The sequence below is a fragment of the Dendropsophus ebraccatus genome, chromosome 3, assembly GCF_027789765.1.
Source record: "Dendropsophus ebraccatus isolate aDenEbr1 chromosome 3, aDenEbr1.pat, whole genome shotgun sequence".
NCBI lineage: Eukaryota > Metazoa > Chordata > Amphibia > Anura > Hylidae > Dendropsophus > Dendropsophus ebraccatus.
In genome coordinates, this window is record NC_091456.1 from 154,544,274 (window position 1) to 154,565,609 (window position 21,336).

The window sequence follows — 21,336 nt, forward strand, 5'->3', positions numbered from 1 at the left end:
TTTCCTTTATGCTGTTCAGGCATGGTAGGCATGAAAGTTTTGAAACAGCTGGAGGGCCGCAGGCTATTCCTTGCTCTGTATGTATGAAGAGAAAGAAAAGTGAAATGTGTGGTGGACACAAGGTAGAGAACTTTTTTATTATGACTGGTGAATTATTTTCACGGTGTCCCATCAGAGCACCAGATTAGTGTCGCTGTGATGGGACACAGTTGTACTAAGCACCCTGACCACACCACCAATTGTCTCAGATACCTGGCCATCCTCCTCAACGGACCCAAGGTATACTTGTCTCTGCAAATTACACCAATACTTGGTCGCTGACATCTTCGGACCCCAGGTTTGCTGGCAAAGAGCTATTCGCAGTGTCCACTCATCGTCTACATCCATTATCTACTTAGAAGACTGTTATCAGCTTGTCCTCAGCTTTTACCTGGCTACGGTATGACCTTGCGCTTATGGATTTATAAAAGTCCTAGGACCTCTCTGGTTATCATCTCATGACATTCCACTGCGTTGACTATACAAATAACATATGTAAACGGGCAACAAACTCATATTGGAGACATTTGGGGAGATTTATCAAACATGGTGTAAAGTGAAACTGGCTCAGTTGCCCCTAGCAACCAATCAGATTCCATCTTTCATTTCTCACAGACCTTTTGGAAAATGAAAGGTGGAATCTGATTGGTTGCTAGGGGCAACTGAGCCAGTTTCACTTTACACCATGTTTGATAAATCTCCCCAATAGTTTTTTGCTGGACTAAGTTCTGCAAAAAAACCTTTATACCTTTTGGAAATTAAATTCATTGACTGAACCTATACCATGAATGTAGGCTAATTTATAGGTGTGGTCGTAGCCTAATATTACAAAAACACCCTTGACAAAACTGATACTTTGTTTAGTGCAGGGTAAGAGGGGCTGGTACATGTCAGGATTCACAGAACACCACAAAGAAAGCAGGCCCTCTTGCATCAGTTTTCTCATGTCCTTAGCTTCCTTTGGGCAATGGGCCATCTGACTAATAATAAGGGTAATTGGGGTCTTATGTACATTTTCTGAATACTTAGAAGAGGGTGTCTGGTTTAACAACTTGTCAAAGTACCAGTCAGTGCTACTTAGTTGTCATGACATTAAACAGTACCTGCAGAGCGAGTTTTACTGCTGAACCTCGCTGAGTATCTTTATTATACTTGCTCCACAGTTTATGGTGGTGTTTGAGGAATGATTTAACACTTAGGCCTTATTCACACGTTCAGTGATTTTCAAGGATGAAGTCTGCAATCTATCTCCGTGAAAAACCATCTGTGATTGCATCCGTTTACGTGCTTTTCACGGATCTGTTTTAACCCTTTTAAATTACACTGATTACATCGCATCCGCGTCTTTCACAGATCGCACGGATGTCTGATTCATGCAATCTGTGAAAAACACAGATTTCTTAGACTTCTATATGGGATTCTGTGCCGTCATCTCATCCAAGCTATGACATGTCCTATTTTTTCACGAATGGATTGCGGATCCTTGAACAAAGTGACCTTTGAATAGCTCAATAGAAAGCAATGGGCTACAATATTGTCCGTGATCACAGACAACTTCAAGGAAAGTGTGAATAGGGCCTTAGGCTTAGTTTACAGTGTGCTTTTGTGTGTTTAGAATAAACTTATATTCATTAAACAGATGCTAAAAGTGCGTTCTGCGGTATGCCATACAGCCGAATCCATTTACCATTGATTCGGTTCACGCTACGGAATCGGCGACATCCCCCTCCCCCGCGCGGACTGAATACTGCTTGCTATCTGTTTGAATGGGAGGGCTTGTGTGCCTCTACTCTCCACGCCTCTCCGCTCAAAGAATTGACATGTCAATTGCGTCATCAGCTGCTCAGCCGCGATTGGCTGAGCATAACTGTGCTCAGCCAATAGCGGCTGAGCACAGTTATGACGCGGCGGAGGGGGGATGGCGGCAGGGATTCGGCCGGCCGCCCGAAGATGATGTTTGGCACAAGATGGTGGACGGCCTCGACACGGATCAGGTATGTATAATGCACTACACTTCCGGGTACACGGGTGGGGGTGGTGGGACACGGGGAAGGGGGTGATTCACAGACATAACATACATTACAATGTAATGTGTGTTATTCTGTGAATAATTTTTTAGCGCCGCACTACCCCTTTAAACTTATAGCTACAGGTAAATAGGGATCATTAGATGGCCCCTTAAAAATACTATGCATGTCTGGCCAGGGGTCATTGATTGGCAACATCAAATGTGTTTTTAGGCTTCTATCAATGCACGCCCCTGATGTACAGTACAGACCAAAAGTTTGGACACACCTTCTCATTCAAAGAGTTTTCTGTATTTTCATGACTTTGAAAATTGTAGATTCACACTGAAGGCATCAGAACAATGAATTAACACGTGGAATTATATACTTAACAAAAAAGTGTGAAACAACTGAAAATATGTCTTATATTCTAGGTTCTCCAAAGTTGCCACCTTTTGCTTTCATCACTGCTTTGCACACTCTTGATGAGCTTAATGATGTAGTCACTGGAAATGGTTTTCACTTTACAGGTGTGCCCTGTCAGGTGTAATAAGTGGGATTTCTTGCCTTATAAATGGGGTTGGGACCATCAGTTGTGTTGTGCAGAAGTCAGGTGGATGCACAGCTGAAAGTTCTACTGAATAGACTGTTAGAATTTGTATTATGGCAAGAAAAAAGCAGCTAAGTAAAGAAAAATGAGTGACCATCATTACTTTAAAAAATGAAGGTCATTGTGAAAAATTGGGAAGACTTTGAAAGTGTCCCCAAGTGCAGTTGCAAAAACCATCAAGTGCTACAAAGAAAGTGGCTCACATGAGGACTGCCCCGGGAAAGGAAGACCAAGAGTCACCTCTGCTGCGGAGGAGAAGTTCATCCAAGTCACCAGCCTCAGAAATTGCAGGTTACCAGCAGCTCAGACTAGAGACCAGGTCAATGGCACACAGAGTTCTAGCAGCAGACACATCTCTACAACAACTGGTAAGAGGAGACTCTGTGCTGCAGCCTTCATGGTAAAATAGCTGCTAGGAAACCACTGCTAAGGACAGGCAACAAGCAGAAGTATCTAATTCCACATGTGTTAATTCATAGTTTTGATGCGTTCAGTGTCAATCTACAATTTTCATAAACATGAAAATACAGAAAACTCTTTGAATGAGAAGGTGTGTTCAAACTTTTGGTCTGTACTGTATGCCATAGAAAAGGTGAGAAGGTGTGGCCTCCTCCCACGCCAAATTTATTTTGGTTTATGCTTAGAAACCTTTGGAAACCATGGCAGAAATCTACACCTGCTCTGGAACAGGTCCCGCCAGATTTATTTGGAGGCGTGCCTCTTACTAAATCCTGCAGGGTGAATTCATTCCATACTTGGTATTATCTATTCCCCCAGTTCTGAGCAGCTGCTTTCTGCTGAAGACACAGAAAACTATGTGTGATCTTTTCTCTCTCTCTCCCATTCCCTTCTGAGAAAACTGATGTAAAAAAGTCCCTATCTGCAACTTTATTAGGGTACCTTCACACGTACCCGATTCGCAGCGGATTCACCCTAATGTCCAGGAGGATTAATCACAGTGAGTTAGTTCAGTAATCTGACCTCAGGTTAGCCTTCCCGGCATTACAAAGTAGCTACAATGTTGCAGATAAAGCCTGCCAGGGACGCTCATCATGTGTGTTGTAGGTTTTTTGGCGTCCCGGACTTGGGCCAGTTACACGGCTGCATGGCATGATTGATTTTTGTTCCGCTCTTGGTCAACCAGTCATTTATCAACTGATATTGTTCTTTTTGCATAATTTATTTGTGAGTTATTGAATTAAAGTACTTTCAGCCTCAGTGATTTCTAAATGTTTGGCATGAATTTCCTTTTTTCTTAAGTTGTACGGGTTTAAGCCTTGATCTACTTTTCGGTGATTGATCAAGTTTGAGCCTGTTTTGAGCTGCTCTTGTTTTTGCATTTTTTGTGCCTATTACAGTAGAGGAGTTCACAGAAGCAAGCAGGTATTCTCTTTCCAGGTCAGAGCATGCAGCTGTAAATTGGGCGCAGAATGAGGCACGCCCTGCCTTGCTGTGCTCCCTGCCCCCCCCCCCTGAGGTCAGCATGACACAGATGATTCAGCAAAAGTTGTGATATACGGATTTTTGGCCCATTGTGCCCAATATCTGCACAACCATCACTGGGAACTGTAAGGGTGGATCCTTCTTAGCCCTCCTGCCTGAGGAAGCCAAAAGGCACCTCTGCTACATAACACACCAAGGGTCCTTTTACACGGCCAGATATGGGTCCCTGCAAGGTAGCAAACCAGCGCTGATTAGTGAAACTGGTGCTTGTTTACAGCCACAATTAAACACGCGGACAGGTTTTACTTTGCTGATCACTTTTTCTACCAACACCCATTACTGATAATCTGCCTGTGTAAAAGGGCCTTAAGCGGCGACCATTCCTGTGTGGCGGCACTAACAAACCATTCTTTTTGTTGTGTCGAACACTAAAGGCGACAAATTGTGTGTGATGCACAGAGGGGCAGCGATGACTTGTGGCTCGGAAGGTCGTAATGGGGGTCTTGGAGGGATGGAAGAGAAAGAGAGAAGGGAAGGTCTCCTGTCAGAGAAAATGTCACCTGTGAGTCACTAGATGTCATCACATTTAAAGGGGAACTATCAGCAAGTTAAACAAATCTAACCTGCTGATAGCCCCTCATAGTGCACGGGACACTGAGGAGGAAGGTATGTGTCTTACCTTCCTCCTTGGCACTGGTCCCATGCTGTTAGTCGGGGTAAAGTCTGCTCCGGAGCACCCTTAGGGGCACTGCTGGCCCGGATGACGCGTCAGTGCTCCTAAGGGTGCTCTGGAGCAAAGATTACTCTGACTAACAGTGCGGGACCAGCTCCAAAGAGGAAGATAAGTCACATACCTTCCTCCTCAGCGTCTACGCCGCTATAGGGGGCTATCAGCATCTTAGATTCATCTAATCTGCTCATAGTTCAAGATAAAAAATGTGATTATACTCTGCAGAGCACTAGTGTAATAGTAGTAGTATGGGACCACTATATGGGGCTAATATTGCTTATCTTGGACCTTGTGGTAGGTACATGGGGTCATGGTGTGGAGGGACAATGCAGTAGGGTTTATGATATATCCTTGGGCAGTGCACTAAGAGGGCTGTAAGTCTGTAATAGTTGTCAGACAAAGGTCTGATCCCAGCACAGAAGACATGGCTGGAGAAGAGCAGCCCATACATATCCTGGGCACTGTGCCCTCTGTATAGTACAGGGGAGACATTACCAGGGCAGTACAGCTGGCGCTTTGCTATATCCTGGCCATGGCCTGGTGCCCAGCATCACCATCCACTATGCCCACTCCCTCCATGGTATATGAGTGCAGGGCAGGTCGCCTCCCCCTCAGCAGCCCCGGGTACCCATCCTCCGGTCACTGGGAGCCCCTCACCCTGGATACAGCACAAGGCGGGGGCAGTGTGGGCGGCCTCCTGTGGGCACACTCCTCCTCTTCCCTCCCTCAGCACGGATACACTGTGCCTGCCTCGCCCGGCTCCTGTGCAGCGGCAGCAGGAAGTGGCGGCGCCGGGTGACCAGGTAATGTACCGGGCTGGAGGCTGCGGGCACTGCCCTGCCATCCTGCCATCCCCCGGGCTGCGGGCAGGGAGCCGGCACTGGGCGGGGAGCGGCCGCGGGCTGTGCGGGGGGAGCCATCCATCCTATTGTGTGATGAATGGAGCTGCACATAGAGAATATATATAGACATATGCACAATGCGGCTCAGCCTTCTGGAAGCGTCTCCCATAGTTACTGGCAGTGTGTGAGGGAGCAGCTGGCGGGGCCCGGGGAGGTGCTGCTGGCGGTGGGCACCGGAGGGAAGGGCAGCACTGTCATCACCACACGGGCCCCTCTGCCACATGCCCGGCGCCTGCACTGCCAGCAGCTCTGGAGGGGGCAGCACTGAGCACTGCATCATGCCTGCCAGGAGCCGGGGGTCACAGGGGCTCTATGTGTATCACAGGGGCTCTATGTGTATTACAGGGGCTCTATGTGTATTACAGGGGCTCTACTATGTGTATTACAGGGGCTCTATGTGTATTACAGGGGCTCTATGTGTATTACAGGGGCTCTATGTGTATTACAGGGGGTCTATGTGTATTACAGGGGGTCTATGTGTATCACAGGGGCTCTATGTGTATCACAGGGGCTCTATGTGTATTACAGGGGGTCTATGTGTATTACAGGGGCTCTACTACGTGTATTACAGGGGCTCTATGTGTATTACAGGGGCTCTATGTGTATTACAGGGGCTCTATGTGTATTACAGGGGCTCTATGTGTATTACAGGGGGTCTATGTGTATTACAGGGGCTCTATGTGTATCACAGGGGGTCTATGTGTATCACAGGGGGTCTGTGTGTATCACAGGGGCTCTATGTGTATCACAGGGGCTCTATGTGTATTACAGGGGGTCTATGTGTATTACAGGGGCTCTATGTGTATTACAGGGGCTCTATGTGTATCACAGGGGCTCTATGTGTATCACAGGGGCTCTATGTGTATCACAGGGGCTCTATGTGTATCACAGGGGCTCTATGTGTATTACAGGGGCTCTATGTGTATTACAGGGGCTCTATGAGTATCACAGGGGCTCTATGTGTATCACAGGGGGTCTATGTGTATTACAGGGGCTCTATGTGTATTACAGGGGCTTTATGTGTATCACAGGGGCTCTATGTGTATCACAGGGGGTCTATGTGTATCACAGGGGCTCTATGTGTATTACAGGGGCTCTATGTGTATTACAGGGGCTCTATGTGTATTACAGGGGCTCTATGTGTATCACAGGGGCTCTATGTGTATTACAGGGGCTCTATGTGTATCACAGGGGCTCTATGTGTATCACAGGGGCTCTATGTGTATTACAGGGGCTCTATGTGTATTACAGGGGCTCTATGTGTATTACAGGGGCTCTATGTGTATCACAGGGGCTCTATGTGTATCACAGGGGCTCTATGTGTATCACAGGGGCTCTATGTGTATTACAGGGGGTCTATGTGTATTACAGGGGCTCTATGAGTATCACAGGGGCTCTATGTGTATTACAGGGGCTCTATGTGTATTACAGGGGCTCTATGTGTATTACAGGGGCTCTATGTGTATTACAGGGGCTCTATGAGTATCACAGGGGCTCTATGTGTATCACAGGGGCTCTATGTGTATTACAGGGGCTCTATGTGTATTACAGGGGGTCTGCCCGACTTATATACATCTTACAGGGGCTTCTACACTGCTTATATGTATTATAGGGGCTTCTACACTGCTTATATGTATTATAGGGGCTTCTACTCTGCTTATATGTATTATAGGGGCTTCTACTCTGCTTATATGTATTATAGGGGCTTCTACACTGCTTATATGTATTAGGCTCGGTTCACACTGCGTTTTCAGCATACGTTTAACGGATCCGTTTTTTTTAACGGACAAAAAAATAGTGTCAGCAACGTTTTTGCATCCGTCAAAAAAAAAAACGGATCCTTTTTAATCCGTTATTTTTTATAATGGAAGTCAATAGAAAAATGGATCAAAACGGATGCACACAAATGCATCCGTTTTTTGCAATCCGTTTTTCATCCGTTTTGCAATGCGGATTGCAAAAACGCATTGTGAATCCAGCCTTATTGGGCCTTGTACTTATATGTTTTATTATGGGCTTCTGTGCTTATATTTTTATAGGGCTTGTGCTATACTTTATGTATTATCTAAGCTTGTATTATGTCTATTTTAGGGGATTGTGCTGTGCATTATATTTGTATTCTAGGGGCTTGTGCTATAATTATATGTATTATAGGGGCTTGTACTGTACTTATATGCATCAAATGGCCTTGTGCTATACTTCTATGTAATATAGGGTCTTGTATTATATGTATCATAAGGGCTTGTGCTACACTTAATGTATTGTAGGGGCTTGTGCTATAATTATATGTAGGGGCTTTAACTGCACTTATATGTATTTTATACTGTATTGTGCCATACTCACATGTATTATAGGGGATTGATGATCCTGGAGCCGTTTCATCATGTCTAAGTGCACAGAGCGTGGTGATGTAGAAAGTTACGTAGGGATAATACAATGTGTGGCCTTAGGATGGGGCTACATACCGACTTCAGTCGAGCAATTTTATTAAAATGGATACTTAGCTGTTAACAAAATAGCCATATCTCAGTTGCACGCCACTTACATTGTGATCAAGGATGGGTTTTTTAGGACTTTCACGTCGCAGTCAACCTATATCATAGTTAGAGATGAGCGAACCTTGAGCATGCTCGAGTCCATCCAAACCCAAACTTTCGGCATTGGATTAGTGGTGGCTGCTGAAGTTGGATAAAGCCCTAAGGCTATGTGGAAAACATGGATATAGTCATTGGCTGTATCCATGTTTTCCAGACAACCTTAGAGCTTTATCCAAGTTCAGCAGCCCCAGCTAATCAAATGCCGAACGTTCGGGTTCGGATGGACTCGAACCCGAACCCGGTTCGCTCATCTCTAATCATAGTTGCAATGCGACACTATTCACTAACATTACATGTGACCAAAGTTACCATGGTGCTAGGGGGTCGATTACATACATATGGCCTTTAGAGTCGAATGGTGCGTTTACACAGAGAGATTTATCTGACAGATTTTTGAAGCCAAAGCCAGGAACATACTATATACAGGGAATAGGTTGTAAAGGAAAGACAGATTTCTCCTCTTCTTAAAGGACAACTCCTGCGTTTTTTTGTTTTTTTTTCTCCCCTTAACTAAAACACATTACAAAGTTATATAACTTTGTAATGTGTGTTAGTCATCTGCCTGGAGCCGTTCTGCCTTTTTTTCAAAATACCCCTTGAAGGCCTTATAAGGACCAGATTAATTTATTTATATATTTGTCTTACTTATATATTTGTCATGATACTTCAAACCATGAAATTTAAAGAGGGTGTTCTATATACAGTGGTGCCTTGGATTACGACAATAATTCATTCCGGGACCGTGCTGATCCAAATTCATTCTTAAATCAAAACAATTTTTCCCATAAGAAATCACTGAAATGCAGACAATTGGTTCCACATCCCAAAAATAATGATTTTTTTTTATTCTGAATAATATGCAGAACAGATGAAACAAACAATGAGAAACCGCTGAATATGTGATATTTTAGGTTACTGTACAGTATAGCAATCAGCATGGGGTGTATAATGTACAGTAAGTGCATAAGAATGAAAAAACAACAGCAGTTTGTAGATACAGGATAGAGCTGCAGATCCTTTTAATGCCGTAGTGGAGTACAACAGGCTTAGGGGCTGTCAGAGGTCTCAGTGGGGAAGTGGTGTATGTTCAGCATGGACCAATCAGGAAGTGAGAATCACAGAGCTTTGCAGGAGGACAGTGACAGAAAGTTTTCTTACAGCAGTGTGAATGGCTGAGTGTAAGTACAGGCACATTATAGCAGCAGTGTGTATAGTTGAGTGTAAGTACAGGCACATTATAGCAGCACTGTTTATAGCTGAGTGTAAGTACAGACACATTTCAGCAGGAGAGGATGGGAAACACAATGACTGACAGACTGCAGGGAGTATGAAGGAATGAGCAGGGCAGATGTGGGCACATACATGCAGCACTCTCTGTCCGGGGAGAGAGGGGTTACAGCTATGGAGAGATTACCTCCACAGTCCTGTCCCCTGGTGTAATCCCCAGCCTGAAGTGGATCTGCTATGATTTGGAAGGTGAGGGAGACTTCCTGGGTCAGAGTACAGGGCTGTAGACCCCGCTATGCAGACCATGCCCCTCCTCCAAGTCCGAGTTACTCTTAAACCAAGGTACCACTGTATAGTGTAGTTAGCACAATAAAAGCCTGACTTGTGGAAGGTCATGTAGATCCAGCTGGCACCATCAGGTACATGTGATTTCTCTTCCCTGTGATTTATTGCAGTTTGTCACTTGTGACTTTTTCCAGTTTTATCTGGTTATGTGTCACTCAGTTATTTCCTGCTTTTGCAGTTTAGAATTATAATGGGTAACAGCCTTATGATTTGCCAGGTTATAGATTTTAAGAGCAAGTTCACTTTAACATGTCAGAAGATCTGGGACCATTTTCTAGTATAAGTGTGCCCATGTGCACTGACAAGTATCATGCAATGATAACTGTTCATCCTGTCAAATGAAGAGGAGTATAAATAGCGCCTAAGTTACTGAGCACTAGATGTGATATAACATTATAGACTCACAGGTAATTTTTTTCCCTGACATCAGCTGCCTCCTCCATAAGAAGGTGTCTACGTATTGGCAGGGCATTCATGTTTATTGCAATAGGGAGATTGGATCCTGTTAAAATTGCCTTATTTATAAATGACAGCATATGGCCATCCTCCAGTGCATATGGATTTCATAATCCCTCTGGATAGGGTGAAGTAAACAATGCTGATCCCCACACCCTTCTGTTGTGGCTCCTAACATTAGTGCTCATTTGGTGATATGGGCCTAGTAAGACTCAGACGATAGTAAGGCCTCATCCACACATCAGTTTTTTCTGTATGTAAATCAGGATCCCGATTCATGGCCAGATAAAGGACACGTTGATTTCTATGTGGTCATCCACACATCAGTTTTTAAACTAGATCTATTTTTGACCACTGATTTATTCCAATAAAGTAGAATCTTCCATATGTTCCCACTTCAGGAACATATTGTGAAAAGGTGGCCGTCTCATTATATAATAATGATCATAATCGGCTGCTAATAATGTGCAGATCCTGCTCTTTAATCCTACCTGACCAATATTCAGCATGAAACAGGGAGTAGGATCCCAGCACACCATGATTTACTCAAAAACATTCAGGTGTTTCAGATAAATCATGGTTTTAAAAGCTGCCGGGAACGAGCTAGGTCATCCTAGGGGGTGGCCCCTGGTGGCTGCTTCCCGCCTTGCTGGCCTTGAGGCTGGGAGGCGTAGAGCAGATATGGGGACCACTAAAATGACTACTTACCCCATTCCTGGCAGATTTTAAATCTATGATGTCACTAAAACGCTTTAGGGTTGACAGCTTTTAATCTTGGCCTTACCACTTTAAGGGAGGTCCTATTATCTGGCTACTGAAAAAAGTCGCACTGGCATCTGAAGTGCTCCAAGGATACTTTATTCTTTATAGAGTTGCATTAAAGCACTTCATGCAAACCCTTTACTAGGGCCCTATTATGGTCCATTTACAATTCGCCCAATCGCACGATTAACGATTTCGAAGTAACAATGTGTTTTTTATAACGATCAGCGTTTAGACGGAACATTATATCGTTTGGAAGAATCGTTATTGCGACCGTTTTAAGATCGCTTAAGCCCATCTCACTATTAGGGTGAATCAGTGAAAGACTGTTTACACAAAGCGATCTGCGAATTTTAAGCGAACGACCAACGATGATTTGAGAACAGGTTGAAAGATCACGATGAACGATTTATCGCTTGTCGCTTGATCAGTCTCTTTGTTTACACAAGCCTATAATCACTCCGTGTAAACGCATCATTACACTAAAATATTATCTGCCATACTTGGCCGATTATTGGGCGCTCCAGTTTATGTAGTTCATGTTTTAACCACAGTCAGCCGACATACACAATGTTGAAAATTCACGATCTTAACAGCTACTCTGCTGCTCATCGGCAGCAGACCACCGCTCTCATCAGCGGGCCACTTGAACGATCTATGGATTGTCCGGGCAGCCCCTTCCGCAGCTCTCCACGGCCCCTTCCTCTCCGCTGCTATCTGTGCGTGTAATAGCACAGACAGCGAGTGGGGAACAAAGAGGGTCAGGTCAGCAATCGCTTCTGTCTCAATATTGTGCCGTGTAATACGACCTTAAGACGCTGCAGCATGTGTAAAAATGCTTCTAAGAAGTTAAAATATAAACGCTTTCTATTTTCTTGGTGACCTGGAAGATCTAGCATGCTGCGTTGTGTCATTTGAAGTGAGAAAATACTTCATCACATTCGTGCCTTGCTATTCCTTGGAGGTAGTATCCTGCAGTATGGTGTGATCAGTCAAGGCCTATGTGTAAGGTAATGCGGAAAGAAAAAGAAAACTGTGTTCCAATCATTTTTACAATTGGCACTTGTAATAAAAAACATCACACCGCATAGAAGAAATCTCATCAGTAGTCATAGATATAAAACCTATCCCCTTCTACCTAAAGTCTTCCCGAAGAGACAGAAATGCAGGGAAAAGAATGCTACCTCTGCTGGGGGATGTCGTCTCTGATGTCCTCGGTGAGCGGAGTAGTTTATTCATTCTGACTGTGCTGCAATGTGTCCTGGAAGCATAAAGGAGTGTCAATATCATATTAAACTGAATAGGCGTCTGCCACCAATAAAGTTATGTAAATAGGTGCAGATTTAGGAAAATTTGACTTACATTAGGGAAATTCATGTTTTCTTTCATATGTATCCAGAAGTGCCACCAGATCATTAGATAGACAGGGGTTAAAGATTCACTTTAAGACCACAATACATGTTCTGATTTGATGCGTTTTGGTTATATAAATTAGTAGTACTTGACATAATTTATGTTAGCATGTTATCACGTTCCAGAAGCCATGTTCAGAATTCTACTTAGGATATGTTCACTCTATGGAAATTTCAAGCGGAGGTTGCATGGCTGACTCCGCTTGAAGTTCTGCCTGTCCCATTGACTGTTGAATTTCTCAAGCTCAATCCACCATCTGCCCAAAGAATTGACAACTTTTTTAAAATGGTGCAAAAAAGGCACAAGATGCATCGGTCAATAGAGGAGTGGCATCTAAGAAGTCTGAAAGTGAAATATATTACAGTTATTGCTCTTGGAATATGACAGACAATTTGTTATTAATTTATTTATTTTTTTTAATATACTTTTACTTAGCAAACAGAGTACATATAAATGTAATAGCTACAGAAAGGGAAAAAAAAAAAAATACACAAAAAGTTAAGTGGAATTGCCCCACACCCCTCAAAACTAAGATGATTAACTGTTGGTAAATTATGTGTGCCCCAATATAACGTAAAGTTCATTTCTTGAAAACCAAACATTCATCCAGTTTTACATGGATAAAAAACCCCCAAAACATTGCACTTCTTTGAATGCATACATCAAAGATTGCTTGTTCCCTAAGGCCCAAAACAGGCTGTTCCTTAAGGGGTTATAAAAAAATTTCTAGTAGCTCCCAACTGTTTTCTATATGTCAGGATTAGCAAAAAAAAAATTGTATACTGAAAATAAATCATATTTTCTCCTTTCTTGTAAAAACTTCTGTGTTCGCACTTTTGCGTCCTTGCTCACAGGTGATAATTGATTTTATTTCACCTCTTTTCTGCAGCTGAATAGAAGTTTGAAAGTATTATGCATGTAGTGTTGTTCTTCATGGTGCAACTCCTGGCCAGCTTTCTGCAGCAAATTTTCTTTTTGGTTTGCGTACAGCTAAAAAACTAATAGTCAAAGGGAGTCAATAAAACCTAAATTGCCAATAAAACCTAAGAGGAGTAAGCACCATCCTTTATGCTCTTATTGACCTGTCACAGGAATGATTAAGGCAACAATAAAAAAAATAGCATAGTAATACTGGATCTGCCTATTTTTGGTTAGAATTTTTTTGGTAATATTATAAGTTGATGAGCAAAATTAAATATTTTTTTTATCATTTTTTAGTGAAAGGCTTGGTAAACTGACTCTGTTTTGCATGCCCATGTGTGTGTCTATGTTCAGATCACACAGAGTTAGCATGTTGCAGCCATAGAAACAGCGCCCACGGCTCCCACCTCCACATTGTTTTTCAGCACAACTACCTTCTTAAGCACTTTCTCTGTTGTGACACTGTTGTCAAATGGACAGTGTTCTTGTCTTAAAAAAAAAAGATTCTCATATATTTATGTAGATGTACTGCTGTGCCATATTGTCTTGAGGAATCAAACTAAACTTTGTAATGCATAACAATAACTATTGTAATCGTGTGATTATTCTAAATTTAAAAAGTAGGTGTACATTTTATTTTTTTATTTGTTTTTTATTGTCTATTAATCAGGCACTTCCTTAATAAACGCTGCAGTTTAGAGGTTCTTATCTTTTATCCTATCTGACAACATCTAAGGGCCTTATTACACGGAGTGTTAATATTGTTGTCTTTATTACACAGAGTGATAATCTGACAAATTGGTCTGATTTGGCAAATTATTGCTCTGTTTAATAACAACAACGATCAGCCAAATAAACTATCATCGGCTGATTGTTGTCTATTCACATGCCACACAATCATTGGCCGATGGCTGAGGCTAAGGTAAAGAGGGAAAAAAAACTTTAGACTTACCTGTCCAGGCTCCTCCAGTGTCCTGCTGCCTTGTTCCTGTGTTCACCGCAGCCATCCCTAGCACTTCCAAACTTGTTTCTGAAGTGACAGGTCGCTCAGCAAACCACTGGCTGCGACATTGTCTCATCTTGTCCAGTGATTGGCTGAGCGGCCTGTCACTTTAGATGTAGGATCAGAAGTCCCTGAGGCGCCTGCGGTGAGCGGAAAACACAAATGCTGGATGATATTGGTGAAGCCTGGACAGGTAAGTATATATCTTTATTCTTTTTACACCAATTGAGCCATGTGTGGTCTTGGTAAGCAAATGTGTTTAATGTCGGGCCACGTAATAATAAGTGCCCATAATGAAAGTTGATCAAACTCCAATGGGACTGGTCGAGTGACTAATGTGTGGGGCATCCCGACCTGACAGATGATGTCAGCAGAGAAAAGGTTTGGGCATCTTGAATTTTGACTGCTAGACTGTTCCCAGAAAGTTAAGTTACAGCCTGAGGAGTCTATCAGCAACCTACCCCTCCTCTCTCCACCAAACATGAATGTTTGGCCAAACCAAACATTTAAATACATGGAGAGAGTGGGAGTAATAACACTTGGCCAAACAAATATGGGTATGGATGTTCATTGCAGTCAATGGCAATTCATGCCACCACCTGCAAAAAGCTAAGCATAATGACATTAGGAAAAACACTAGAAATAGGTCATGACTTCCTCTGGCACGAAAAATACAGATGAAAGATTTGATAAATAAAAGTCCACATAAACATTGTTTTTTCTGTATTTTTAGGATCCTTTGGAACCGCCAAAATGGAAGTGGATGTTAAAGGAGATAAAAGGACTAACATTTCTTCTATACCCATATCTAGCACAATAGAACGGAATTCTCCATTAAAAGTAGAACCTGAGAAGCCACGCTGCTCTAGTACACCATGCTCTCCGATTCGTAGGACTGTGTCGGGCTATCAGATACTTCACATGGATTCCAATTATTTAGTTGGATTTACTACAGGAGAAGAGCTTCTTAAGCTGGCGCATAAGTGTACCGCAACAGAAGAGAATCCTGCCGAGGCCATACCATCTTATCGAGCCAAGCAGCATGATTCTGGACTGTCCCGATCTTCTCGAATATACAAAGCTAAAGGGCGTCACTATCAGCCATATGATATTCCTGCCATAAATGGAAGGAGACGAAGGCGAATGCCAAGCTCAGGTGATAAGTGCAATAAAGTTATTCCATACGAGTCTTACAAGGCTGCCCATGGTCCTCTACCACTTTGTCTTCTTAAGGGTAAGAGGATACATTCAAAGTCCTTGGACTACCTCAACCTAGATAAGATGAACATCAAGGAATCGGCAGACACAGAAGTGTTGCAGTACCAACTCCAGCATCTTACACTGAGGGGCGATCGTGTTTTTGCAAGAAATAATACCTGAAGAGGAGAAATTCTGATTTATCGTGCACCTTTCTTGTAGCACATTGGAAAACCACTTAAAGAAACGTGTGCTACACAACGTAGTGGTTGTGTTGTATAGGTAGCAACTGCACATAGGTTGTCAACGTCTACCATATGACATCAAGCATCTTACTGAAGCCACTCGATTTGCTAGTTTGTTGAGGTGCACTGGTTATCAAGCCATTTGTTTCCTAAAGGATCAAGACTTTCTGAGTGTGGCATTACAATGGATTAGGATTAGATAGCGGAATAATTTTTGATTGACAGATATTTGATGACATTTCTGACAGTTTTAATGAAATCAGAAGAAGGATTTTGCCGATCTTACGCTAAGATATGTTGTGGTTGATAACTTTTAGATTATTCAATGACTGAATTTACCATACACGTGTGTGTGAATAAGTTAAGATTTAGATACCGAAAACACCCTCGAGTACTTGTTTTGTTGTTTACCTACTGAATGTTCTGAAGATTAATATATACTGTAATAGTTTTAATATATGGGTGATTATAGAGAACGCAGTTATGCCCTTTATTACCATCTAGTCTTCAGAGAACGAGATCTGCCGTCTGTGGATTGCTTCCCTTAGAAGACCCAGTTGCAAGTTCTATACGTTCCATGAGTTTTAAATCTACCTTCCTTTTAAGTTTACTTTGTAGAATTAAGCAATATCTATATAGATACACATATATATTTTAATTATTAACTTGTCAGTGCTTGGGAATACTACTGAAATGTGACGTGTGCTTGCTGCTATGACAGAAATATCCGTACAGATGGATAGAGTTTATGTGAGATAAACAATATCATACCATGCACCATATTGTCCATGCCCACTCAATGAGATTGTCACAATGCTACACAGAACCGGAACAGCTAGTCCTATATTGTGCCCTTTTATTGGGGGGAAAAAAATCTAGAAAATAATTAAAAAAAAAACATCTTCAATACATATTTAATAGCACTTGTAGCCTTTAACCATTAACCACTTTATGAAAACTTGTTCAGAGATGAAGGCATTGTTGGAACCTTGTCCACCATCCACTCTGTAGTTAACTTTGTGGCTTTCCTCCTAGTGTCTGATAAAGAGACACCCTAAGTAGATTAAAATTGGCAAGGAACACAACAAATGATAATATATTCAAGATGTTTTTTTTTTTTTTTTTCAAAAACAGGAAAAGTTTTTGCTAGTAACTTGGCTTTGCTTGATCGTCTTCTGATGTGATATTTCTGGAGGTGATCATTGGCTAATCCTTTGCCCTTTTGGCTATGCTTTGATCTATTTGAACAGTTGTTTCCCCACTTGATTCATCATCTTTTTAATCGGGCAATGTCTGGAACCACCGATTTTCCCCAAGTATTTCAGAAGAAAATGCACTGCTCATCAGTATGCAACGCTCAGTGTCGCTAATCCCCGGGTGATGGGAAAAGATGGATCCAGTCCTAGGAAACTTCTTCCAGTTTCCCAAGACTGGATCCTTCTTTTTCCAACAGCCAGGAAGGAGCTGCATGGAGCGGAGAAAACTTCAAAGCCCCGCAGCCTGATGAGCAGAATGCCAGTAGGAACAAACATTTCGCTTCGTTCCTGATGTAGATTTGCTCATCTCTAATTCTATACAAACTCCTTTCAATTAATGATGCAATTGCTCAGAATATTTGGCATGTGTTTCCTGAATGTTGAGTCAGTTTTACGCTTAAAGTAAATTATTTACTATTAGAGATGAATGAATTTACATTACAAATGAGGTGAAGCGCTTAGTTTGCTCAGCAGCCACTTATACGGCGGCTGCCTTTGATCTCTGTGCCGCTCCCTAATGCTCCACTCCAGGTGCCTGGAAAAGCTGGATCCTTGTCCGCTGTTTGACATGTTCCTGTGACCGATATCACCATATCAGCTGCAGGAACATCATTTTACTTTATTTGGATTGCGGGCAGATTTGGATGTGCCTTCAATCCAATTAACCTTTGAAGTCCATGCAATGTACGGCCGGCAGAACGGCCATACATTGTGTGGACAGAGCGGTAACAAAGGCTATATCATTGATTATGCATAGTGTATCCATTTTGGATCCACCAGTTCCATACATATGGAGTCAGGTAATATTATTTAGCCCCATGCATCTGTACAAACAATAGCACTTGAAAGGAATGCACTTTTCCTCTCAATCAGCATTGAATAAGTAACACCATTAGGCTATGTTCACACTGTGTAGAGAAAAGACGTCCACTTTATTTGAACAACGGACATTTTTTGCGTGGAAGTCAAATTAATGTCCATAATAATTATTCACAGATGTTATTTTTAATTGTTCACACACATTTTTTCTTCGACCGTCGTTTCACTTCAAAAAAGGACCACACCCAAAAGGGCCTGAACTTAAATATGTACCAACAGTTATCATTGTACTGACGGGCACCCAAAACGCAAAATGACGGATGTTATTTGGTACTCAAAGTCATTTTGAGAAACCAAAAACGCAGAGAAAAAAAGGTCATGTGAACATAGCCTTATAGTGTTTTTGGCATATGTAAAGCATTTCCAGCTCCAAATATTCTCTGACATCTTTTACTTGCCATTTTTGCCAGTTGTCCAGTCTTTTGGACCTAGACTTTAGTAGCCACCTACACATTTTCACTTTTTAAGCATGAAAGAGTTACTTCAGCAGGTTGTCATTGACATGTAAGATTTTTTTTTTAAATTTTCCGATAAACGTCTTTAACTCACTCCATTATGGTTACTTATGGATGAGAATGCTTTCATTTCAGTTATTTGGGGCATGTGCATGTAGTATCACACATATAAGCTACATCTACATATTAGAGAATTTAGATAATTACATTAATCTTTTATATTGTATATCACAAATTTTTGGGAAATAGAAATTAAAGCATTACTGTCACTTAAAAAACTTTTGACGTGTCACACAGACATGTCAAAAGCTTTGATCAGTCGAAGTCTTGGTGCTAAGACCTATAACCCCTGCTGATTGGTAGATATAGGATTGGAGAAGCGCGCAACTTTGCATTTGGCAACCCGGTTTTATTGCAGGAGCCTGTGTCCTGCTACAAGTTGGAAGTAAAGTGTACAGAGATATCTAGATATCAGGAGAGGTTTCAACGCAGAGAACCTAATCAAACAAAATGTTTGGTGTTGTGGTCCTTTTTTTGAACCACTTCCTGTGTATGGCGGCAGTCTATTCCCGGGCATCGACCTGCCCTGGAGCACTGGGGGCTGGGCTTCTGACCCCCTATGTGACGATCTCCCCTCTGTGACATGGCTGTTTTAGAATCAATGGAGTTGCAACACGGGAGGGAGGGGAGATCGTCACACTGGAGGCTGGCAGGGCAGTGCTCGGGAATAGACCGGCGCCGTGTGCGGGAACTGGGTGGTGCTTCAAAAAAAGGACTGCGCCACCGGCATCCTGCTCAGGCACCAGTCTGTTAATGTAAAAAAAAAAAGTGATGTACCTGGGTGTCCTTTTGCTTTAAAGTTACCGTATTTTACGGGTTATAAGGCGACTGGGAGTACAAGATGACTCCTGACTTTCAACAAAACTGTCAATGGTTCACCTTATATGCCGGAAAATGTTAACCCTGTGGTCAGGCAGGGGTTAACTGCAGCTAAATTTAAAGAAAAAAAAAACAAAAACAGTTAACTCACCTGGGCGCGCCTCCTGTCCCAGTACGGGCCCCAGGTGAGTTAACTGTTTTTTTTTTTTTTTTTTGTAGTGGTCACCCCATAAGGTGGGGATGGAGCCATTTTTGAACTCCCCCACCGTATGGGGCGACCATACCCGACGTATACAGTAAGACGACCTTCGACTTCTAAGAAGATTTTTTGGGGGTCAAAAAGTCGTCTTATATGACGGAAAATACGGTAATTGATCTTGCTGATCTAGTTCACCTTTAGGCAAGTTGTTATGAAATATAAAAATATGCTACTTTGTTAGAGTCAAGTCACATCACAGGTAAATGGCGAGAAGATTTCATGTTGTATAGTCATTATGGATGAACTTTTTTTTTTTATGGGCTGCCTCTGTATAGAATACAGCTTGCTGTGCTGTACCCCATTGTGTTGTGCCTTTGTATTTTGACAGATACAGTTCAATATAGAGAGGGGGAGTTTTAATAGTACAATCAAATTTCTACAACATAAAATGAAAGATACAGGCAGAAACGGTGCCAAATTTACCACAGTGGCAGTGTAAATAAAGAAGCACCATGGGTTTTGTTTTTTTTCCTATACAGCGCAGCACGGGCTATTATAAAATAACAGACTAGAGGTTCTGGACCTGTTTTGAATGATTTAGCATGCATGCGTTGTTGCCATCTTGACTTTTTGTTCTCCCTGATATAGTTTCATTTTACAGCCTACATTTCAGCCCTTTTAGCATAGACAGTATAGTGCTGGGAATATAGTTCTTGTGAAAACAGCAGGTCACCAGAAGTTGTCAGAATGATGACATACATACATACATGACGACATACTGACGACAGATAGCAGAGGACAGCAGGCAGCCCGGTATCCAGCAGCTACAGCACAATGGGACAGGTAAGTATGCACTGTTGTGCCCCCCATAGCCCCGACAGAACTGTAGTTTTGTAACTGAGGCTGGACAACCCGTTTAAATTCTACTGGTCCCATAGATATAGCGGCAGAAAACAGAGCTGGGTTGGGCTACCAGGAGTGATCTGACAGGTGAGGATTTCATCCTGTAGTTTACAGGAAGTCATTTTCACCCAGATCAGACAACTTCCTGTTAAATATAAAGCTATGTAATTTTCTGATAATTCTTTAGTCAGTTTTAATAAAGAAATGTATGGATGCTTCTGAGCTGGGATGAAACAGATGATGCTGAAGGGATACTGGGGAAGATTGCTGCTAATATGGGCAAAGAAAAACAAAGCCCAGATTGCTTCTTTAATTCAGTGCTTTTTTCTACTTTGTTTTAGATACTGTTTCTTGTACCTCTTTTTGGCTGACTTGCTTTTTAGTTGTGCCAAAATAATGAAACATGTTATTATTAAATCTGGCACCTTTTCAGACTCCACTCAGTGTCTCCTCCTTTTCTAGACATAGTTCAGACCTGCCTGAAGAGGTGCATAAAGGGTCAAAATCAAAGAACAAAATTGGTGTGCATTATGGATACTTTTTATTATTTTTTTTAAATACAATTTAATCTCTGCCAGATATCATGTACATGTCGGGTTTATTTATTAGGAAAAATCTAGACAAGGTATTAGAAAGTAAGGTTGGCTCCAGAATAGATTACTAGTGGAATTCTAGATTACTTGTGGAATTCTAAACCTACATTTTGGGGACTCACAATCTCATGTGCCTCATAATTAAGTTATATTATGGGATATTATGATTTCAGAATTTTTTTTTCTGTACAATAAAATTCTAGACAGTTTTTCTTAAAACTTTCTGAATAATATTCTGTCCTGGTCATGTGATGGACACAGAAGTATATCTTTTAC

At 42.1% G+C, this 21,336-nt stretch overlaps 1 protein-coding gene across 4 annotated transcripts; it reads left to right on the forward strand.

Annotated features, from left to right (window-relative positions):
• The first annotated feature begins 213 nt into the window (after window positions 1-213).
• On the forward strand, window positions 214-17,285 carry MACIR (macrophage immunometabolism regulator). 4 transcript variants are annotated; one of them, XM_069964675.1, is made up of 2 exons: window positions 214-439; window positions 15,188-17,285. In XM_069964675.1, exon 2 carries the CDS (start codon window positions 15,208-15,210, stop codon window positions 15,832-15,834), a length of 627 nt encoding a protein of 208 aa, XP_069820776.1. In that variant the 5' UTR covers window positions 214-439; window positions 15,188-15,207; the 3' UTR covers window positions 15,835-17,285. The 4 variants fall into 4 exon arrangements, with proteins under 4 accessions (XP_069820776.1, XP_069820777.1, XP_069820775.1 ...); XM_069964676.1 differs by lacking the exon at window positions 214-439 and adding an exon at window positions 1,967-2,033; XM_069964674.1 differs by lacking the exon at window positions 214-439 and adding an exon at window positions 5,559-5,631.
• Window positions 17,286-21,336: the final 4,051 nt, after the last annotated feature.